The 23,775-nt window shown below is 36.8% G+C and overlaps 3 protein-coding genes and 1 long non-coding RNA gene across 10 annotated transcripts; 1 reads left to right on the top strand and 3 right to left on the bottom strand.

Annotated features, from left to right (window-relative positions):
• Nucleotides 1-8,556: 8,556 nt before the first annotated feature.
• LOC116168035 lies at nt 8,557-10,342 on the bottom strand. 7 transcript variants are annotated; one of them, XM_031483689.1, is made up of 3 exons: nt 10,202-10,339; nt 10,073-10,139; nt 8,557-10,031 (listed from the first exon to the last, which is right to left on the bottom strand). In XM_031483689.1, exon 3 carries the CDS (start codon nt 10,015-10,017, stop codon nt 9,286-9,288), a length of 732 nt encoding a protein of 243 aa, XP_031339549.1. In that variant the 5' UTR covers nt 10,018-10,031; nt 10,073-10,139; nt 10,202-10,339; the 3' UTR covers nt 8,557-9,285. The 7 variants fall into 7 exon arrangements, with proteins under 7 accessions (XP_031339549.1, XP_031339545.1, XP_031339550.1 ...); XM_031483685.1 differs by having other exon boundaries at nt 8,557-10,021; XM_031483690.1 differs by lacking the exon at nt 10,073-10,139 and having other exon boundaries at nt 8,557-10,021; nt 10,202-10,342.
• Nucleotides 10,343-10,356: 14 nt separating this feature from the next.
• Nucleotides 10,357-16,401, top strand: LOC116168037 (protein FAM177A1). Its single transcript, XM_031483691.1, has 2 exons — nt 10,357-10,580; nt 15,915-16,401. The coding sequence occupies exons 1-2, from the start codon at nt 10,392-10,394 to the stop codon at nt 16,185-16,187; spliced, it is 462 nt and encodes a 153-aa protein (XP_031339551.1). The 5' UTR covers nt 10,357-10,391; the 3' UTR covers nt 16,188-16,401.
• Nucleotides 16,402-17,233: 832 nt separating this feature from the next.
• On the bottom strand, nt 17,234-18,364 carry LOC116168034 (programmed cell death protein 2). Its single transcript, XM_031483683.1, has one exon. The coding sequence runs from the start codon at nt 18,304-18,306 to the stop codon at nt 17,290-17,292; it is 1,017 nt and encodes a 338-aa protein (XP_031339543.1). The 5' UTR covers nt 18,307-18,364; the 3' UTR covers nt 17,234-17,289.
• A 1,118-nt stretch (nt 18,365-19,482) lies between these two features.
• Nucleotides 19,483-20,132, bottom strand: LOC116168038. The gene is made up of 2 exons (XR_004144696.1): nt 19,751-20,132; nt 19,483-19,683 (listed from the first exon to the last, which is right to left on the bottom strand). It is a non-coding gene; the product is annotated as an uncharacterized LOC116168038 (long non-coding RNA).
• Between the last annotated feature and the right edge of the window lie 3,643 nt (nt 20,133-23,775).

The raw sequence follows: 23,775 nt of genomic DNA, 5'->3' as shown, positions 1-23,775 counted from the left end.
TCTTCTACTTAAAAGGAAAACAAAAGAAACTACCTGACATATTCTTATACATTGTTACTCCGCTTCTAATGACAGATTAGATAAGCAAACTAGTATACACTGTGTTCAAGATCAGCATGTCTATCATGGGAATCTCCGAAACCATAGAAGATACGAGGATTGTCAAATTATCGAAAAGTTGCGCAACTAAACAGTGGCGCCAGAAAAAGTATAAATTGCGCACAACTCTTGTGCAGATAAAGCGCATTTTTTAAAGCCGAAATAGCTTTTGTTTTGACATCACCAATGGATACCTATATTTCTTGCAGACGTCTCAATCGCCCTTTGTGAGTGCCCTCTTCCGACAATCCGTTCTTGAGGTATAAGGCAATATACCCGATCACGATAAGAGGCCGAGGAGGAGGGCTATGGTTGGTAGAAATTAATATTCCTTTCGTTGAGACCTTTCATTAGAGTACCATGAAGGATAAAACTAGTTCTACTCCCCCCCCCCTCCCCTCCTACTCGTACTTTGATAAGAGGGCAGAAAGGAGGGCAGTAGTTGGTAGAAAACGGTTCCTTTTGTTGACACCTTTAATTAGAATACAATGAGAGATAACATTAATTTTCCCCCCCCCCCCCTCCCTCTCAAGCCCCGTCGCTCACTGATCTCGAAAAAGAGTTCCACGTGAAAGTTATAGTTTATACAAACCAATTTATTTCAATGAGAGAGACCTTTCATTAGAATACCATGAAGGATAGAATATGTATGTGTTTACTTCCCCCCATCTGCAAATTTCGGTTTTTCTGGCATATCTTCGAAAGTAGTCGGAATTTTCTGGTTTTCTCAAGTAGTTGTAAATTAGCCGTTTATTTTTCTGGTATACATGCAGTGTTCGATTCGAACGTTCGGACGTGTTTCCTAATTGCTCTTGTGTATTTTCAATTTTTAGGTAGGTATATCTTAAAAGTTACGGTTGTGTTTGGTACTATAATACAGACAACTTCGCGAAGAATCTATATATCGTATTCGTTTCGGTAATCTGCTGACCGGTAAGTGTATATTTTTAATTATTTCCAAACCTATTTTGCTTGTCATATTATTGTTTGCGTAGATCCTTATCACATTAGTACCGGCTTTGGTACCGGTATCATAGCGTGTGCCCCACTCTGTTAGAGGCGGTCGCCTCCCGGTAATCCTTACTCGCTTTTGTCAGTGTTATCATTTTCGTTCAGGCATACCGCGTAATCTCAAACTATGAACATGAAGTGCTGTCATTGTTTTGAGTCCATTCTTGCCTCGCATTTCAAAATTAGCTGCAGTGCATGCAAACTTGGCCTGCATCTGGAATGCTTGGATATGACTGAAGAGGAAAGAACATTCGTTCCTAAAATGCGCTCCAACAATTTAAAGATTTTTTGTAACCGTTGCAATGTATCGCTTGCGGCAATTGCTGATATCAAATCAATGGTGAATGATTTGAAACTGGCTTTTGAATCGCGAATTGAGAAACTCGAAAATTTAATTACAGAAAACGCCACTCAATCTCTCTCTTCTTAAGAGGACACAATCAACGAAGCTGTGGATAGATCTAATCGTGCGCTCAATGTGGTACTGTACAATGTCCCTGAAACTCCTGCTATAAATGATTGTGACCTTGCCAACGACATCTTAGAAATAATAGACTCCACTTTGGTTGTTTCCCCTGATAGTAGAATTGGTGCTCCTTCCAACAACAAACCAAGGCCGCTCAAGTTGAGATTTAAATCTTTGGACATGGTTAATCTATGTTTCAGAAAAAAGTCCCATTTACAAGGCCATCAAAAATACTCGAAGGTCTCTATAAGTGATGATAAAACTAAGAAACAACAAGTACACTTAAAACAACTGCGTGTGGAACTTGCAAATCGTATTAGCAACGGAGAGTCAAACTTGACCATAAAATATATTAATAAAACCCCCCTCATAGTTGACCAAAAAAACTAAGTACTGGCAAGCCTTTTAATATTAACATCCTTTATTCATTGCCTCATTGTTATCTAAATTTAATGATCTTACTCTTGTGATTTCTTCGTCAATCCCGAGCATTATTGCTATATCAGAAACATGGCTTCACTCTAATATTGCTGATTCTGTTGTTGTTCTAAACAATTACACTTTACACAGAAAAGATCGAGTAGTCTGTAAAAGTGGCGGAGTGTGCTTGTACGTGCACGACGACCTAAGTGAGCGATTTTCTGTTGAAACAATTCATATTGCTACTGAACCTTACGATTCATTGTTTTTAAAATCCTGCAGCAAGGATCTCACTTTTGTTGTTGGTTGTGTCTACAGGCCGCCTATTAATACGAGCTTGAATAACGCCGAAAACGACACTACATTTCTAACCGCGCTAGACACTTGTTTTGCTAACTACTCGAATTTAATAGTCGTAACTCACGACCTATTTCCCGCTAACAAATTTGACTTCCTGAAATTTCGTGAAGATACCCGCTTACGCGGACACTTGTTTAGATTGCAAAAGGAACCCTTCAGAACTACGCAAAGGCAAAAATTTTTAACTAACCGCATGTTCGACCAGTGGAATGCACTAGACGAACACATCGTAAATTCAATAAATGTGTACCAATTTAAGAAACGTTTTGATAACAAGAATTTAGAAAAGATTAATTGTTAACTAATTGTACGTTCGTAACCGATAGAAATTAGCTTAAACAAGATAGCATAAATACGCTTGCCTCATGCTATTATCATCTAAATATAATAATAATAATAATAATAATAATAAATACAAGTAACGCAACACGCACTACAAAGACGCCCTCACCCACACGACCTAGCACAGCTGAAAAACACAATACTCTTTCTTCTCAGAAACACACCACGTTATCACAAACACAACCCACTCGTACTCAACCCAAACGCAACAACGTTAACACAGGCTCACAAAATACTGTAATGTCTCCACCAATAACCCATGCAACAACAGAAATACAACTTCAAGAACAAAGAAACACCATAAATACAAGTAACGCAACATGCACTACAAAGACGGGTCCATCCAATAAAGTTACACGCCCTAGCACATTTAAAAAACACAAAACTCCTTCTTCACAGAAACACACCACATTTTCACAACCCACTCGTATTCAACCGAAACGCAAAAACCTTAACAGAACTACAGGCTCACAACATACTAAAATATCTCCAGCAAAAACCCAAGCAACCTCTCAAATACTACCTCAAGAACAAAGAAACACCATAAATACAACTAACGCAACATGCACTACAAAGACAGGTCCACCCAATAAAATTACACGCCCTAGCACAGTTAAAAAACACATAACTCCTTCTTCACAGAAACACACCACATTTTCACAACCCACTCGTATTCAACCGCAACGCAAAAACCTTAACAGAATTACAGGCTCACAACATACTAAAATATCTCCACCTAAAACCCAAGCAACTTCACAAATACAACCTCAAGAACAAAGAAACATCATAAATACAAGTAACGCAATATGCACTACAAAGACATGTCCACCCAATAAAGTTACACGCCCTAGCACAATTAAAAAACACATAACTCCTTCTTCACCGAAGCACACCACGTTATCACAACCCACTCGTATTCAACCCAAACGCAGAAACCTATACAGTATACAGCACTACTAGCTCACAAAATACTGTAATATCTCCATCAATAACCCAAGCAACCTCACAAATACAACCTCAAGAGCAAAGAAACACCATAAACACAAGTAACGCAACATGTACTACAAAGACAGGTCCATCCAATAAAGTTACACGCCCTAGCACAGTTAAAAAACACAATACTCTTTCTTCTCAGAAACAACCCACTCGTATACAACCGAAACGCAAAAACCTTAACACAGGCTCACAAAATACTGCAATATCTCCACCAAAAACCCAAGCAACCTCGCAAATACGACCTCAGGAACAAAGAAACACCATAAATACAATTAAAAAACACAAAACTCCTTCTTCACAGAAGCACACCACGTTATCACAACCCACTCGAATTCAACCCAAACGCAAAGCCAAAGAAACACTTACACAATAAACTCCATTTAATAAAATTACAGGAATTATTATAATGATTTTTTTTTTTTTTTGTTTTCCTCTTTCCTGATAGCGTTGGCTATTGTGCCCATCAATAGGTATGTTGGTAAGTACGAATTACATTATCCCTAGATGTCCAATGTACGTGTGTGATTTTTTTTTTTTTTTTTAATGACCCTACATAACTTCACCAGACACAGACACTAATCGTTACTTGATTTTAATCCGTGCGATTAGTTAACCAGGCTAGACCTGAGTTCTCACAAGAAACACCGATAATAATAATAATAATAATAGATGCTGATACAAAAAAAATTTCTCGTACCTTTAACAAATATATACCTAAATCAACTTAACCAGACATCGATTTTCAAGAAATAAGAAATTGGAGCTTATTACGCGGTTGTCTACCCACACCTGAACTTCAACATTGCTTTTTGAGGAGATAGTATGGAGTATGCAAACGTACAGAATTTTCACTTTGCAAAAATACCAAAATTCGACAATATCAAAGATGATCATATAAAGTTATATACCTACACTTTGCTGATGTGTAACTAGTCGAAGAAAACCTGTAAAAAGCGTAAGGGAGCGGTATCAGTATTGTGTCATGTGTGTTGTCTATCGTTCTAACAAATGCAAGTAGAATGCACTTTTCAAAATTTGTACTGCGTATTTACGAAGCGTTTTGCAGGAAATTTTTATGATATGAGTACTGAGTAGTATAGGGGCCACCTGAGCCAGGCAGTCACATGACGCGCCGAAGTGACGTTACACGGTATACGTGTATGATACGTACGGCGACAGCCATTTTTAACTATTAGTGGATATTCGGCATCGATATTTTGAACATGTATAAACTGGCGCAATTCCGGCAGTTGACCCGGGGTGCTACGTTTAGGTTCGCGTTGACGTTTGTGTTCGCGTTCACGTTTTGGTTCGGATTCACGTTTGGGTAGGTTTGCCGTTTAGACTAGAAAATATTACATTACGGAATGCACATAAACCGCATCCTGGGTGAGCAAGCACAAATATTTGCATGTTGAAAGTCGCTTTCTCCAGTTCCCATGCCGTGAGCGCCAACTCAAACGTAAACGCGAACTCAAACGTCAATGCGAACCTAAACGTCATCGCGAACCCAAACGACAACGCGAACCCAAACGTCAACACGAACCTTAACGTAGCACCCCGGGCCAACTGCCGAAATTGCGCGAGTTTACATGTCCAAAATATCGATGTCGAATATCCACCAATAGCTAAAAATGGCTGTCGCCCTACGTAGGTATACCTACACGTACCCGCAAACGTCACTTCGGCGCGTCATGTGACTGTCTTGCTCAGGTGGCCCCTATACTACTGATATGTCCTTCTAACAAACGCAGAAAAAATGCACTTGTCAAAAATCGTACGGCGCATGCGCAAAACGCAACGTTCTAATTTATGGAGCAATTTGCCCGAACGATTTCCCAAACAATTTTAATGAAACATTAATTATTTCAGTTGTTTGTTAAAATCAACATTAAACTACGAGATTAAGTGACTGCAGAAGTTTGGCGGAGATTTGGGGTCCCTAAATGATATTTTTAAAGACCAAAACATCGATTTTCGTAAAAAAATCGCATAAATTTTTAAAAGATAGGAAATTGAAGGTGGTTTTACCCAAATAACAAAGCGTAAAATATCGAACGCGATCGTGTGCAGATACTAAGACGACAATTACAATCGTAATTTTCACAAAAAGTCACAGGTAATGTCTCCAAAAATAGCAAAATACCCCTCAAAAAATTCAAAAACCTTTTTGGCGTAGATCGTATAGAAATGACGCAAAACGTGTAATTCCAAAGTTTCGACGTCGTAGCTCGAAAGACGACAGAGATACTGTGATCTCTCGAAAAGGGGAGGGAGCTACCATTCAAATTGGGTACGGATCGGCCGTTAAATTAAATAAGGGCGATATTGAGACATGATCGACCCTTTAACAAGCATCCGTCCTCGTTGACGATTAGGATGTGTTAGTAGGTTAGGTTTAAAGTCCGGTTCGAGGTCAGATATATTTCGATCTAATCCAACGGCGCATTTCGACCTAACGTAACCTAACCGTAATCTAACCTAACTCAGAATCAAATTTTGCCGCTTTTTTCCTTTTAGAATACGACAGACAAATGTGCGTCATCGCATCGAATTCGGCAGGGGATACCAAAACGGCGTTAGTCGTTTTTCATTAATTAAGGACCTTCCGCAAAAGTAGTGTTCGTACTATTTTTAAACTCGTTTGTTTTATATAAATAAATTCTACTGCAAGAATGATTGTTGCTCTGTGTCGCATTCCTCAGACATCATTTAGCGTAAACCTCTCGCCAGGAAAGATTGCCGGTCACAGAACACTTGATCCCGGTCTACGACTTCCGGGATAGTATCGTGTCAATGTTGAACAAAAAGATTTTTCGTTCAACATTGGCACGATCCTATTCCTGAAGTCGCTCGCATCTTAAGAAAAATATAGATTGTAGATCGACATAAGGTGTGCTGTGACCGGCAATCTGTCCTGGCGAGAGTTATAGTATTCTCTTCGTTATGGCTAATGTGGTGCATTTACGTACCAGAAAATACTACAAACCAAAACGTATACTTACACCTCAGATTTCAAGAGGTTCTTTTGATTTCAGTAGAAAATGTAGTGTGGTTGGCAAATCACTTTCTTGCCATGGATTTCAAAACCTGTGGAGTAGCCTATTGTCACCTGTGCAGAAAATTTCCTGGATTTCAAAGCGAAATTGCTGAAGAATTAGGATGTACGCAGCTCACAGTACCTATCCAGAATATTTCATGAAGTGCTTGAGCGAATTGTACATACAGCAGACCTTTTGCTTTTGCCACCTTTTCCTTCGACGGCGCGACGGATTTGTTACCGACGCCCCGGTAGAGCCCTTCTTGGCGGAAGGAGCTCAATGGTAGAGCGTTGTGCTACAAAACCGGAGGTCGGGTGTTCGAACCTGGGCTGAAGTAGGAATTTTTCATCTGTGGCAGAAATGGAAATTTTCTTAGATCAGTTTCGAGCATTCTGCCGGCTACTCCGAATTAGGTTTTCCTGCAGTTTTCCTAATGCGTAAGGTAAATAGCGGAGTAGTATAGAAAAACTTAAGTCCTTCTGCAGGGGCACCTCTAAAAAGTATTATGCGGATCACTCTGTAATTGGGCGTAACGTAAGCGTGTTGAAGGCCTATACGAACATTTCATAAATAAAAAAATAAACAGGCCCTCTCCACTAGACCTCATGTGCAGGATCAGCCCTTTCAGTTAAGGCTAAAGAATTAGTACATAAGCGAATGGAAAGAAAGACAGTCCAGCGTCTGCCCATCCCGACAGAGAGGAGGGTATACTTCCTTACACACAAATATGTATAGCAAAGACGATAAAGTTGAAATATTAAAACGGTAGGACTAGGAGGGTGGTAACAGAAGAACTGTAAAAACAAACAGCTCCAGTTTGTCGCGTGTAATGTTGGTTGCCTACAAAAATTCCTAATATATACTTAATACTATAATACTACCAAAGAGTAACCATTTGATACTACCAAAGAGTAACCACTTTTTGATACTACTATACATTGGAAATTACGTTATTTAAACACTAGGCATTATACTGGAGCTGAACTGGGGAAAACCAGCCTGCTCAAAGCAAATAACACAAACAAAAACTTTTTGGCGCTGTCTCTTTTGGGTTTGTCTTTGCACTGGACCCCATCTGCAAGATCAACCCTCAGACGAGGATGTGCATTACAACACTATATCTCGATTTTAACTGATACATCCCAAAAGAACTGAAGGCACAGGTACTCCTAGGAACTGAGCTTGAAAATTAATCAACCGCTAGGTACATTTTATACCGCATTTCAAGCCGAATTAATGAGAATAATGCTCAGTAAAGTTCTCTTGAAAGGTGGAGACAAGAAGTCATGGTAAAATCACCTCTAGGCTGTTGGGTTGAGTGAATAATGCAATTTTTTTTATTTCATTTGCAAATTGTGAGTGTACCTACAAAGGTTCAAATGTAAATGTTAGCAGTAGAGTACTATAGGTAATTATTACACGCCACCCTGGGGCACATCTCGCCAGGAAGTCATACATTGTACCTTCCAAAGTGAAATAATGTGAAGTTGTTTTTGCTCTGTTATGCAGACCAATCTAAATGTTATTAAATTATTTTAATTGTCTTAAGCTGATGCAGTTCTCATATTATGTAATGGTTTGTGGGTAGAACTAAAGAGGAACTCTTAGTTAAAGCAATTGTACCTACTTACTCAATTTAAAATTAGGTGAATCTCAAGGCTCTAAAAACAACTGTAATTCTGCCAATTGCTTTATCTAAATATCGGTAGGATTTGAAGATTACGCCATACAATACAATAAAACTTATCGCAGCACGGCTATCTTATCACGTAATTACCTAGAAAATTGCTATTTCAGTAAAGACCATAATCATAAGCGGAAAAATTTCAAAGTGCACTTTATTAAACATATTCCCGATATTTCTCCATTTTAAAGACTAGTTGGAACAATAAATAAATACAGAAAAATATAGCTATATAAGCCAATCTTATTTTATAGATGCCTTAATTTGTACTTTAGATGGAATGCTATAGTTTTAAAGGCACAGAAGACACAATAGACCCGATTGTCGCACATTTCCCATTAGCTGATACTGCAGTCCTAAGCAAAAATGATGTCTTATTTGGTTAAATAGACTTTTGGATCGAGTTTAATTGATATAAACTAAAATAAGATGTATCACTTTTGCTTATGATGGTAGAAGAAAAGAAAGTTTTCATATACAGACAGTTCGTCATTTCTTTGAAAATCAGCACAGGGATCTCAGAATCTTTACAGTTACAATGTTGGTTTAATGGAAAAGGGTGGAATTGAATCATACTATTGTTACAGTTTTTTGTTTTAATTTTCCTTATGGAAGCAGTATTTCATTTTTGCCTCTTATTGGGTGAAATGAAGTAGTTTCCGTTTAAAAAAATGTCCTGTATATCAAACTATCTCTACTTTTTATACCTATCACAATCACAGTAAGGAAACTACCAGTCTGAAAAGCTCTCCGAGATCCCAGTACTGGGCAAGGCCACCCTGTATATGACTCATATTCAATTTTTTTGTGCAATTGCACATAACTTGACAATAACACATAATATAAATATAGCAATAATTATCACATTACTTCAATTTTTGATTCTTCTTAATTAAATTTTCCCACTGTTTAATTAAGCTTCCCGACCCAGGCGGTACTTCTTCCTCGTTATCGATATCGCACAGGTCCGACAAAGATTTCGCTCCCTTCAGAGTGGCAAATGAAGTCTCTCGGTCGTAACTATCAAATTCATTCAGTTGCAGCACAGACATAGTCGAACGTAACGGTTTCCTTTCCGGCTCCGGTGAACTGCTCGAATTGAGAGATGCCAACAAATCGGGATGGGATTTCTCACGTTCCAAACGCAACTCCCGCTCGCGTTTCTCCATATCACAAAATTCGCGTCGTATCTTCTCCTCCACAGGAACAAAACCGTTACGTGGGTGTACTCCAGGTGCAACTTTTGCCGGTTGTATTACTTCCAAATCGGTCCATGTTGGTGAAGGTGTTTGATTAATTGACGAATTTGTAAATGCGTTCATTTTACCTCTTGATTTAATAAATCTGTGCATGACGCCTTTCACGGGAGACTTTTGTGTAAATAGCCTATTTCCATTTTTGGAACCATTCGTAACACATGAGACGGATTTCGCCCTATCTAAGGGAGGTTTAGCACCATTACATGCACCATTAGTTTGCGTAATTTCAAAGGCCGAATTGGAACGGTTGTAATTTGCTCGCAGCTCATTTTCTCTCTCCATTACCTCATTTATTTCGCGCTGTATTAATTCCAAGGTGGCATCTTTGGTGGACGGCATTATTCTAAAATGAACTGAATACCTACATTTAAGAAAAAAATTGAGAGTAACTTACAGTTATATCATCAAACTTTTTCATTTATAATGGGTGTTGCTGATTAAATTACAGGTTCTCAATAGCACTGATATTAATTTCTTATCAGACTTTTAACAATTTTAATTTTATCAGAGGTAGATTACGTACCTGCGCGGTAGATAAAAACCGTTCGTGGAGGTCAGGCACCATTTAATGTATGAACCCAATTATCATCATATCTCTGCTCTGCATTCTGGAACAGTTATGCTGCAGAACAGCTGTGTGTCTACTTGCAAATTCCACCAGTAGATGGCGATCCAAAATAAAAACAATTCGCTGTGACAGTCGTGAAGAATTAATGAAAATGGATGTGGAAATTTCGAATAATTTCGATAACGCAAGTAGTAATGACGCGGAAAGTGCGAATATTAAAGTTAGAATACCGAAACGGATTTTACACTTTAGCGATGGCACATTAGAGGAATACAGTGATGACGAGAACATTACGCCCCCGAACGAGACAACGACCGCCGCCATTGTAGATTCGGTAAGTTTCCCGGCTAGAGAGCGGGATTATAAAAATGAGGTAAAAGTTGTATTTTTCCGTTTTGGTTAAGTGACCTAAATTAGTTCAATGACGACGACATTTCATTTGGGTAATTAGGGTAGCAGCGTAAAATGTTGGGAAATGGAATTATTACTCAATGAATTTATGTGCGATCCTTGATAAATGATAATGGCCAACTCATTAGCATGCAAATTTATTTGTTTCTTTTATCGTCTATCAATCGGTTGCCTCAAACAATACAATTAACCAAGCTCGCTTTTTATTATGTAAAATTTAGAAATTATTAGGTTGTTAACGCTAACAGTGGCGTACCTTCGGACGTATCCAAGGGATCTATAACCGGCATTTGGACCAGCGCTAATTTCAAAATTTTAACCATTGAATTTATAGAGTATCTAAATTCAAAGTTTTCAATAATAGCATAGTGTAAAATATGGGTACTGGTACTGGTAAACCGTGAAGGAATAATTAAGGTAACCCGCGGGTTATAAATGAATTATAAGAAAAAGGTATAATAAATACTTTCTTACAACTTTATTACACAGTGTTTCTTTCTCTTGTAAACTCCAGCTGATAGTCGATCGCAAGATTTTATGAACACACAAGTACACCTCACAAGTCAAAGGTTTGGCCACCCCTGGTTTAAAGAATAGGATAGTGAGACGACCCTACGGAGAAAAAGAGAAACTGAGTGGGAGATATCGAATTTTCACAAAAAATGTATAATATAACTATAACATAAAAATAAAATTTTACAGTTTTCCCAGACGAAGTCTGAGTCTTCTACATCATAGTAATATCAACCTTGAAAGGGGATCCATTTTAGGTGTACCACTTGGGGCACTTAATCACAGCCTATGTTTTTGAAGTAATTTTCTTCGGCATCACTGGCCACGTCCAGATTGCATTTGGCACATTTTTCTTTGATTTTGAGTTAATTGACATTTTTTGTCACAATTAGTATCAATTCCATCTTGACCTTTCTCCTCTCTTTGGGTTTTTGTCTTTTTGATGGAGCATTACAAGTTTCGGCTAATCTTATTAATTTGTTTTTCTTCCAAGCACTTTCTTCTCATTTTTGTTTGCAGAATATTACGTACGTCCACTGGATGAAATGGGAGAGGGAAGGCGAATCTTTTTATTCGTCGTATATGCTACTAGGTAGCGGTGTTTGAAACCATTGGTGATTACCTGGGTGAGATTACTAACTGACGTTAAATGTCAGTAGTGTTTTCAATACTCTCTGATTTTTCCGAGTTCCAAAGTTATATTGCAGTTTTTTTTACTGTCCGAGTTTTTCAGTTATGTTTTACAAAATATGAAGTTTATTGACTTTTCATCTTTCTTCATCGATTGATATTATTTCAACTTTGTCTGAATCTTCTCTTGTTTTTTCACTAAATACTTTATTTGTAGCGCATTTTTAAGAATATTAAAAAAAATGTGCTATTGTTTGCGTTTTGTCCGTCCGTCTGGACCGGACCCACTTCTGCCATTTCGAACTACTTCTAGGGGAATGGTTCTAGAAGGGGGGGGGGTGTGTTAAATATTAATGTTATCTCATTGTATTCTAATTAAAGGTCTCGACGAAATGAACCGTTTTCTACCAACTACTGCCCTTCTTTCTGCCCTCTTATCAAAGTACGAGATGGGGGGAGGGGGGAGTGGAATTAGTTTCATCCTTCATGGTACTCTAATGAAAGGTCTGAACGAAAGGAATTAATTTCTACTAACCATAGCCCTCGTCCTCGACCTCTTATCGTGATCGGGTATATTCCATTATACCTCAAGAACGGATTGTCGGAAGAGGGTACTCACAAAGCGCGATTGAGACGTCTGCAAGAAATATATCCATTGGTGTTGTGATGTCAAAACAAAAGCTATTTCGGTTAAAAAAATGCGCTTTATCTGCACAAGAGTTGTGCACAATTTATACTTGTACTCCTTTTGGATATAGTGTCGTTGGTATTTCCATTATCAATTATCTCTTCAAACGCATTCATGTTTTCTGTTACTTAATCAACAGGTGTTATTGGCTATTGGCTTTGTTTTAATTGCATCCTGATGACATCAGATTGTTCACTATTTTCTCTTCTTTCTTTATATCTCTGAATGATCGCCCTTGTAAGTTCTTCGTATAATTGCTTGATATTCTTGAGACGCATCTTTCTCATAACCTTGATTTCGCAATGACCTAAATGCTCATAAATGGAATTTTGAACCCTTTGGAACATATCCCTAGTGATCAGGTGGTTTCAGATATGCGATTTTGCAAAGCATTTATTGTTTTTGGATTTGTTGCCTACATCCTACTTTTTAAAAACCCAAAGGCAAAAATCGAGCACTGCAAGATCCGGATTGCTTTTTTTTTAATTACCTCTTCACTGGCCAAACTTATGCACGTACTGCCGAAATTGGCAATATTTGGTGTACTTCCCCTGCCCAGTCAGTTATTTGTGTACTTCCGGGTACTGCGAAGTCCTGCCGATGTACTACCCGGTCCTGCATATTGTGTACTGCCAGGTACTACCATATTTTGTTGGCATATTGTCATGACCCACCTCGTGATCCACGAAACGAAGGGTCATCTTATCGGCATTTTTTTTAATTAATGCAACGCTAAAAGATACTATATAATTAATGGTACATCTAATTCCCTTGTATTTGTTATTTATACAGGGTCCTGCAGCCGTGCATCGGTCTTTCCTAGCCCATACCTCGTCAAGGTGTGAAAAATCTTATGTGCAAATGTCGACTATGAACTATCCTTATAGATGGTTGCGCATCTATAGAAATTATTTTTGAGTGTACAGCGGTGTCTCATTTTAACAGTGTACCTAAATGAAAATAAATGATTTTTTAAATAGAACACCTTGTATATTTTTAGTTGTTTCGATGTCATTTGATTGATGTTTGATGAATTGTCGCCACTTACCTTGTTTTTGGAAGTTAAGAAATACATTTGAGTACCTAATAATGTTATTTCGAGAAATGGGCAGCACTTTGATAATGAGAAAGTTGGTGTTCACAATGAAATAGTAAAACTGTCACAACTATTTTTTTTATATGGAAGAACCACTACTTATTTGATTTCGTTATTCAATAGTCTTCTGTGTTCTCTTTAATTTTTATAAAAGATGTCCTGTCTCTATACCTCGTAGTTTTTAGGTTATTCAATATTTTGCACAAAAGTAGGTACATACCCATTAGTGAATTACATGTTTATGCACCGGAGTAGGCTGTGATAATAAAAAAACAAAAGAATGGCCGAAGGTAAATAAGTGTTCCAAATTAATTATTTGCTGCAAGTGTACTCCCTATTTGGTAGGATAACTACGAGGTTTAGACACAGGACGTCCCTTATGAAAATTGAAGAGAAGACAAAAAAGACTATGGAATGTCGAAATAAAATAGTGTACTTCTATCTGAAAAAAAAGTTATGACACTTTGAAATTCGGAAAATTTACCATTTCATCGTGGACACCCTGTATCACTAAATCCCTCGCTAAATCCAACTTCCTCATTATCAAAGTGTTGACCTCGGATTAACATTCCTGGTCAAAAATACTTCCTAACTTCAAAAAACAAGATCGCTACGACTCATAAAAGTAATGATTGTTTATGGGGAATTATCCGGAAAAATTAATTAGATGGCAACATACAATATAAATTATATAGGGTGTTCCGAGGGGTGTTCTATTTAAAAAAAATCATTTATGTATTTACACCGCAAAAATGGGACACCCTGTACATTCAAAACGAGAATCAAAATAAATTTCTATAGATGCGCAATACCATCTGACATTTGCACAAAAGGATATATTTTTACAAGATGAGCTACGCGAAGAGCTAGTAATGACCGACGCACTGTTGCAGGACCCAGTATATGATATACAGCGTGTTGCATCGACCGGCGGGAAATCCCATCTAAATTTGAAGGAGGTTAAGTGGCTTCCCTAGTTATTTTAGACGAAAAATCTATTTAGGTTATTTGAAGACCATTAAAATCGAGATTAAAATCCGCATCTAAAAGAATAACTGTCGATGTTTTTGGTTAACCCTCGGGTTAACCCCTCAACAAGATATTGCCAAAAATATTTTGTAACTTCTCCGAGAATTTCTCCTTTCTTATCGCCCCGTATTTACAGGGAACAATTGAAGTAAAGGTTTATTGTCAAATGAAGTTGTCATACTGAAATTTAATGCTTTATTAACGAGCTCCTAGCGAATTTATAATTTTGCGGTGTCTGTCCGTCCGTTAGCACGATATCTCGTAAACAAATTGACCGATTATAATGAAATTTTTCAAGTGGATTCTTTATCAAATTTGTAGATCGGACTTCGTGAATTGCCAATGTGGACCAAAAAATAAAGTAGGCCCTTTTGACATCTCCGTTAGTTATGAACCGAATTGCATGAAATTCAATATGTGCATAGCTTTAGCCATATAAAACGCAATTCTAAAAGTTGAGCCTAATCGATCAGCATTCACAGTGCCCTCTTCGCACTCGACCATTTAAATATAAGCCAAATTGCAAACTTTTTTATTTATTAAGTGATTTAAATATCATTTTATACATAGCCACTTGGAATAAAACCAAATTTAACGCCAGTTTCAAAATTTCGTTTTGCGCATGCGCAGTGCCAACTTTCTTATTTATGGAAGGATTTAAATATATACCTACCATGACTTAAATGATTTAAATAAAATTTGATGCACAGCCACTTGGAATAAAAGCAAATTTAACACCAGTTTCCAAATTTGGTTTTGTGCATAATGTGCAGTACCAACTTTTTTATTTTTGGAAGCAATTAAATGAAATTTCATACATATACACTTTAAATAAAAGCAAAACTAACACCAGGTTCAAAATTTGATTTTGCACGTGCTATAGCCATACCCAGGAGCTCGTTTTCTATATTTGTTTACACGTTTTTTCTATTATTAGCCATAAAATACACGACTGAAGAGAAAGTATTGTTGATTAAATCGGACATCTGACAGTTTCTTATTTATCAATTGATTTTATGTAGCAATTAAAGTAAATAGGTTTAGAGTAGGTTTCTTGTCAGCGTGTAGGGGATAGAAAATGTGGCAAATAGAAAGAGTCTCATTTTTCTCAAAGATCACTTTACTAGCGAGCACAGATACCACCCGCCCATCTGCGCATGCGCGATTCTGCCTTTTTATGTCTAATAATATTTGTGCCAAATTTTGTTCCAATCGGTTTTTGATCAGTGATCACCTTACAAACTATTCACTGCCTGCATTAGTTATAAATCGAGTTATAATACACTCTCTCTTATTTTTAGAACGCGTCGTGGAGTTCTTGGTTGCTCTACAAATCTTGGTCGGCGGGAGTTATGGCCCTAGCAGCATGCGATTATCTTGGAGAACATCTGGCTTATTTCTTTGGGATCACTACGCCGAAGTACTGGGCCGAAATTGAAGAATCAAAAAGAATAGAGGCGGAAAACATTGAAAAACAAAAACAGGCGGAAGGCTGGTCGGAACCAAGTGGTGGTGCCGGTTCTGTACCTCTCGATGAAATAAAAACAAATCAACCACTTTCAACTCATGCCTAGAGCTGAATCTATGTTTAATAAAATTACAATTATTGTGTAACACTACAAGACATTTCTTAGAATTTATTTTGTTTCATTCCTATTTTATTTTTATATTTTTATATCTGAGAGTACTTACCTACATCGATGTTGATCATGTGTAACTTATTGTTTATCCAATTAGGTAGGTACTTAGTCTTATAATAAAACTAACCTACTATGGTTTATTGCTTAATGTAATTTCCTGTGTGGAATTTTAGTATCCATTCAAACGAACTGCACAGTTTAAACTGAGAGGATTGAATTCCTAATGTTTTTAATTGATTTCTTCCTTGTGTGGGTGAGTTTTTTTCATTACAAGTGCATAATTGACGACTTTTATTAAAAATAACTTAATTCAAATTAATTAAAAATGTAATGAATCAGTTACCTAAAGCAAAGATCATACTACACCTAAAGGACACGTGTTTATATTGTCATTAAGGTTTAAAATTGACCAGTGATTGTGACAAAACGAATATTCCCTGCACATTCAAGGAACTTTGTAACAGAATATTCAATACCGAAAAATCAAGGAACCAGAGAAATGCATATAATCATAGAACAATCTATGGATATTTGGAACGAAGAATAGGTATTGACATTCCTTCTAGCATGTTAAAAGAATATTCGAAAAATATCCAAAATGTTATTTGGGATGCATTTGTTAAAATTCTAGAATCTCACCCAAGAGAAATATTTGCGTCTGTAATGCGCGTACTGCGTCGTAAGTAGACACTATACAGATACATTCTTTATAGTTTCTCTATGTATCTTTTTAAATAGGCCACACCCAAGCATTAGGTTCTATTTCTCAAGCACATTCACTCATCTGTTGGTACCTACATGACAAAAAGTATACATATCTTCTCCATAGCATATATTATGTGACATTACAAACAACCAAATCAACCTAATTGCACTTGTGAAATTAAGAAAACTTTGGGCTTGTAAGCACTTTGTATGAGTGCCAAATACCATTGATCTTTCACTGTACCCAGCTACAAAGCAGATAATAAAAAGATTAGTATTTCAAAAAAGTTTAATTACAAGGGAACATAAACATCATATATTAGGCAACTAACTATTCATTTGAAACATCTTGTCTAAGCACAAATTCCCTTTTATAACCTGGTCTGTCAGTACAACTACTTATGCACGTATAAATCACTAAAGTTCCCCAATCTAAATCATTTTCACCTAACACGCTTAACATCTGTGGCATTATTTGTACTTCAAACTGCCTTGGTCCATTGCATAATTCGCAGTTGGGAACTGAGAGAGACACAGGCTTATCAGCAATCCACAATGGTTTACCACCCCTTTCGTAACGTATAACTTGATCCGGATCCATTTCTGTACGTTTTCGAAATTGCAAAAATGTACGATCTTCCATCGCATACGAGTGTGCTTGAAGTTCCGTTTCAGAAATGTGCGCCATACTGCCCAAGTTTCCTTCCGATTCTAACTGCTGATATTCCTTCCATGCTTCCGTTGCCTCTTTCTCTTTAGGATTGTCTGCTTCTGTCTCAATTACAAGTTCATATTCCTTAAACAGCACTGTCGATTGAGGAGTGTTGCTAACCTCACTGCCACATTGATTTTTATGCCCCTGCTTCCAGTGGATAACTTGGTGTTCTCGACAGCAATATGCAACTTTACATTTGCTACATGATTTATCTGCCACACAGCCACAGAGCTGACATAATCTAATCCACTTACTTAATGAGAAAGTGAAATCGGGTTCTTCCAAAGGAGGCTCTTCTGAATAAAATGTGTTAACACGCGGTAAATTGCTGCGATACACTTTCAAGTTATTATTCGTATCTCGTACGCTGCACTCAGAGTTTCTGCATATGAAGACAAACAGTGTTCTATGGAAATTATTTTCGTCCTCTTCAAATGGGGCGTAGATTTGACAGAGAAATATCATTTGCCTATGACACAGGTTACATTGCAGATCTGTAGAGTTCGGAAGATTAGCCAGATCCAACCATGCAGGCTTTCCACCAATTTTACTAGGAAATAAGCGACTTTCGAGCTTCCATGCATCGCATTCTACTGCAAAACCTAAATCTACAGTGGGAGGTACATTAGACATCTTAAAAAATTAAAAAGCAAGCACGCACAACAATGAACTGCAAAGTTAGGTTAAATAATTCAAATCTTGGATGTGGCTGTAATCCCAGACGATTCACATATCGGCCGTGTCTCAAATATCACTTTAACATAAGGGTTACGACATCATGCTCAAGGTGGTTCATGGTTGTGCCTCACTTGTGAGCATTGTTGTGAGATATGGACCTCTGAACATAGAAAATTTACCCTTTGGTTATAATTCATAATTTTTATTGAATATCGGTGACTACATTATCTTTGTAATTTACCTTGACACTTTTCCATAACCAAGTGTTCAACCACATAGGCCAACAGCAAATAATTTCATTAGAGAATACTGGCGTCATTTCGCCAGCTACAGCTAAAATCTTTCCTATAAATACGTGAGGATGAATGGAATGGACCGTTTTCGGGTGGATATTAAAGTCGTAGCGTCGCTCGAGGAGTGTATACCTAAATAAGCCTCAGAGGGGTGTGTTTTTCGAGATCTTTTTTTATAACCGGCTACCTGTGAAGTACACACGGTCATCTCTAATTCTAATATATTTTTGTTATACACCTCGTGCTGTGGGCTTTTGTTTTTATATACCAGGTGAGATATTTACTTAATTCAATTAATCTACTATATGTATATGTCTAACGTAAACGTCGATTATAACGATTACCTACTTATAGGTATATTTACTGTTTTTTATTTTTTTAAATTTAATTTGATAATTTACTGTTACTGTTAATTCGATACTTATCAATCAAATATACGATGTGTAACCTTTGCTATATAGCGCTGCCTTTGCTAGTGTTGTGAATTATGGTATATTGGCGGTATATAACTGTGTATAAGTAGGTATATCTACATATTTGAATGTGTTCCGATATTTGCGTACCGGGCTTTTCAGTCAACCTCGAGCCCCTTTGACTTTGGTTTAATTCGAGGTTTAATTATTTTCTTGCTATAGTTGTTTATTGTGCTGTGACAGGCGCGGGAGTAGCCGTAAATGAAATATCACCCGAAATCGGCCGACGAACATTCCGGACGGCTTTCCTCACTGAATAGATTTTTACGCCGCCGAATTTCTCCGACTTTTCGCTAGCGAACTGTCCTAACAAACCATAGCTTAACAACACTATAGGTAACCGTTGTTCAAGGGAAAAATTAATAAAAAATTAAATTGCTTATTTATTTGAATGTTGCCTACATTAGGATGTTGTTTATCTCTTGTATCGTTCATTACTTATTTATTATTTCAGTCAATGCAGCAGTCACCACTAATACAAGTTCCAGAGCCATATGACATCCAACAAAGTTCGCGGCAGGTACCCAAAGAAGTAGGATCAGATGTTGTGCAAGATTCGAGTAGTGCTACAATAATAAACACCAAATCTGAAACATAACAAAAGAAACAGAAATTAAGATGATTATTTATTACCCCCGACACAGATAGAAGAATTCACAATTGTGAAAATCACAACTGGTATTAACAAGAGCTTCATTCTTGGTTGCTGATATAGGGACATAGATGTTTTTACTTCCAATTTTTATCCAAAAAATTATCTGACCACTTCCTAATCTAAATGGAACAAACATAATTGCTGTTACAATCAAATGAACACACTGTAGGTACCAAACAAAAGTTCAGTCGTTATATATGGTTAATGTACAGCTAACTGCCATAATTACGCAAACCTTTTTGCAATGTGAAATATACCTATTGCTTTTTATTTTTTATTTTATTTTATTTTATTATCCCTCTTTTGTTTTTGGGCCCTCAACAGGCATGCGCCCAATTACAGAGTGACCCGCATAATGCTATTTAGAGGTGCCTCTGCAGAAGGTCTTAAGTTGGTCTATACTACTCCGGTATTTACCTTACGAATTAGGAAAACTGCAGGAAAACCTAATTCGGAGTAGCCCGTAGAATGCTCGGAACTGGTCTAAGGTAATTTCCATCTCCGCCACAGATGAAAAATTCACCTCAACCCAGGTTCGAACACCCGACCTCCGGATTTTGAGTGTGACAAAAAAACTATATCATCAAGGTCATTAATTTTGTCAGTAGCTCTATGTGAGCCCTAATCTTGAGGATAATATGTGTTAGTAAGACGATAGTTATAAATTCAATGGTAAGACCATTGAGACTATAACAAGTAAAGTAGAGAAAAACAAACAGAGATCATGCGACATACAAGAATTATTGTGAATTCATATTAGAAAATATTTCTAAACGACCAGTTTTGAAAAATCCTATTTCAATTTGTCGTTAATGTTAGATTAATCCCCTCCCGCAGCTTAATATATGACTCAAGTTTTTTTAAGGAACTGTGTTTAGGTATGTTATGCAGTTTCCAATGCCCATAAATTTTAATATGTAATCGGCCACATAAAATTTGATTACGTGACCAGAATAAATAGGAACAATAATCATTTGGGAATTATTTACGTTTTAAGCGTATTGTAATGATCCTAGGAGTCTCCTAAGCCGACACCACAATCGTGATAAACCTCTCGCCAGGAAAGATTGCCGGTCAGAGAACACTTGATCCCGGTCTACAATCTGTGTTTTTCTAAAGATGTGAGCGACTTCCGGGATAGTATCATGTCGTTGTACAAACAGACTTTTCGGTCGCCATTGGCACGATCCTATTCCGGAAGTCGCTCGTATCTTAAGAAAAACATAGATTGCAGATCAACACAAGGCGTGCTGTGACCGGCAATCTTTCCTGGCGAGAGTTCGGTAGTAGTCGGCTAGACCCTAAGGGCCGGATGGCATGTTTAGGTGTTGCGTTGTGTAATACCTACTATATAGGACGGTTTTTTATGTGTTGGGACGTGAGAAATGAGGGGGAAGAATTTTGTGCGTCAGAAAAGACAAGAACATATAAAATATGTTACACGCACAACAAGGCGATACCAGGAAATAACCTTTTATGGACAAAAAAATAACCTAACCCACACAAATAGATAAGAATAAATCAACTACGACACAATAAAATGAAAGAAAAATACACACAAACATCCAAAACCGGACCTATCCAAACAAATTCATTTAAAAAATCAAGCACATGACTTCAAAAATGCAAATGGAAACACGATAATATTATATGAGATACCTACTTACTCCACGGAATATCGTTAGACGATTCATACAAAGAAACATCAAAATATTCAAAAGAGTACCCCTCTTTCTCGTATATGCTAAGTACAACCTACGCTGCCGTCCTCACAGATACACAGGTATTTATTATTTGTCTCATAATCACAATTAGTACCTACATTTAAAATTCTTAGAAAACTTTATGTATTAAAAGATGTCGTTTGAAGAGTTGTTTCTTATTTGTCCCATAATCACAAGTAACACATTTAAAATCCTTAGAAACTTTATGTGTTAAAAGATGTCGTTTGAAGTTGCTTTTATAATTTGTCTCATAATCACAATCAGCACATTTAATATCTTTGGAAACTTTATGTATGAAAAGATGTTGTTTAAAGTTAGCTTTTATAATCTGTCTCATAATCACAATCAGCGCATTTGAAATCTTTAGAAACTTGCTGTGTTAAAAGATCTATTTTGAAAATGTTTTTCTTATTGGTCCCATAATCAGAAGTAGCAGATTTAACATTTTTAGAAACGTTATGTGTCAAAAGATGTTGTTTAAAGTTACTTTTATAGTTTGTCGCATAATCACAATCGGCACATTTAAAATTTTTAGAAACTTGATGTATTAAAAGATGGTGTTTGAAGAGGTGCTTCTTATTGGTCCCATAATCACAACGAGTACATTTAAAATCCTTAGAAACTTTATGTGTTAAAAGATGTTGTTTATAATTGCTTTTATAATTTGTTTCATAATCACAAATACCACATTTAAAATTCTTAGTAAGTTTATGTGTTAAAAGATGCTGTTTAAAGTTGCTTTTATCATTTGTCTCATAATCACAATCACCACATTTAAAATCTTTCGAACCTGCATGTATCAAAAGATGTCGTTTTAAATAGCGTTTAACATTAGTCCCATAATGACAAGTAGCACATTTAAAACCCATAGAAACTTTATGAAAGATGTCGTTTGAAGTTGCTTTTATGATTTGTCTCATAATCACAATTAGCACATTTAAAATCTTTAGAAAAATTAAGTCTTACAAGATGTGGTTTGAAATTGTGCATATTATTGAACTCATAATCATAATCAGCACATTTCAAATCCCTCCAAACTCTATGTTTTGAAAGGTGTCGTTTAAGAGCAGATTTATAATTAGTCCCAAAATCACAATTCGCACATTTCAAATCCTTAGAAGCTTTATGTTTTAGAAGATGTTGTCTGAAGTTGCTCTTATAATTTGTCTCATAATCGCAATTAGCACATTTAAAATCTTTAGACACTGTTTTACAAAGAGTTAAAAAGTGACGATGAAAGCCGGAGTGTTGCTGTACTTCTTCCTTAGAACACTGTGCACAAATGGTAATTTCGTCCTTTATCGTCACCAAAACTTCGTTGCTTACTGAAATTTGTCCATGAAGCAAGGAATGGATTTCTTCTTCTTGTTTTGGTTCGATTTTAATGACTACATTTCCATCCATACCTAAACACAAAAATGTATTGTTAAAAGTCTGTTTTTGTATTGGATGCCAAGGCCAACTTCACATAGGTGAACAGGGTTGCCGGATCAAAGGCCGGATCTAATTGTTGGACTGTTGGACATAAGGAACGGTTGAAATAAAGGCCGGAGGGTTGCATACATACAACCTTTGTTTTATTCATTTTAAACGATGTTATAACCATTGAATTTATAATAAATTCAATGATATAACGTACGCCTGTTAAGCTTTACAATATGGCCAACTTTGACAATTAATTGACATTATTTACGATAAAGTGAAACATAATGGTTATAGGTGTTAATCGTGTAATATAACGAAGTCAAAAGCTAAAAATACGTTGTAATTAGATTCTAGTAGGTATCTATGTATTGAGATGCCCCAACCTTAGCAACGTCCTGTGAATATGATTGTCGATACGAAGCACCCGATACATCATGTTAGTTACACAAGCTGCCAACCGAAATCTGGGGAGATTACAGAAAAGGGAAAGAGAGTGAAGATGAGACGGATGGAATTTCTCGAAAGACCACATATGTTTACCATTTCGAACACCTGCAGTCCAGTTTTTTCCTAGAAATGCGTGAAATGCAGGGAATGGGCGATTTTCGGGTGGTTTTTAGGGGTGTTAGGAGATCAAGTTACCGCGTCGCTTGGGGTAGTCAATAAATACGATTTAACATGTGTGTTCATGGTCTTTTTTCTTGTAACCGGCTTAAGTGTAAAGTACGGCTTATCTTGAAATATTTCGTTATACCTTAATCCTTAATGTGTGCTTTTGTTTTTATATCAGGCGAGGTGTTTGCTTTATTCAATTAATCTATAAATGTGTTTAACTTGAATGCAGATTGTAACCC

The sequence above is a fragment of the Photinus pyralis genome, unplaced genomic scaffold (assembly GCF_008802855.1).
Source record: "Photinus pyralis isolate 1611_PpyrPB1 unplaced genomic scaffold, Ppyr1.3 Ppyr1.4_LG4, whole genome shotgun sequence".
Taxonomy (NCBI): domain Eukaryota; kingdom Metazoa; phylum Arthropoda; class Insecta; order Coleoptera; family Lampyridae; genus Photinus; species Photinus pyralis.
This window is presented reverse-complemented; position numbering and strand designations above follow the sequence as displayed.

Coding starts and splice junctions, on each gene's coding strand:
- LOC116168034 (XM_031483683.1), bottom strand. CDS start 18,306: ATGTCTAATGTACCTCCCACTGTAGATTTAGGTTTTGCAGTAGAATGC.
- LOC116168035 (XM_031483690.1), bottom strand. CDS start 10,017: ATGCCGTCCACCAAAGATGCCACCTTGGAATTAATACAGCGCGAAATA.
- LOC116168037 (XM_031483691.1), top strand. CDS start 10,392: ATGAAAATGGATGTGGAAATTTCGAATAATTTCGATAACGCAAGTAGT. Junction 10,581..15,914: donor CCGCCGCCATTGTAGATTCG/GTAAGTTTCCCG, acceptor TCTTATTTTTAG/AACGCGTCGTGGAGTTCTTG.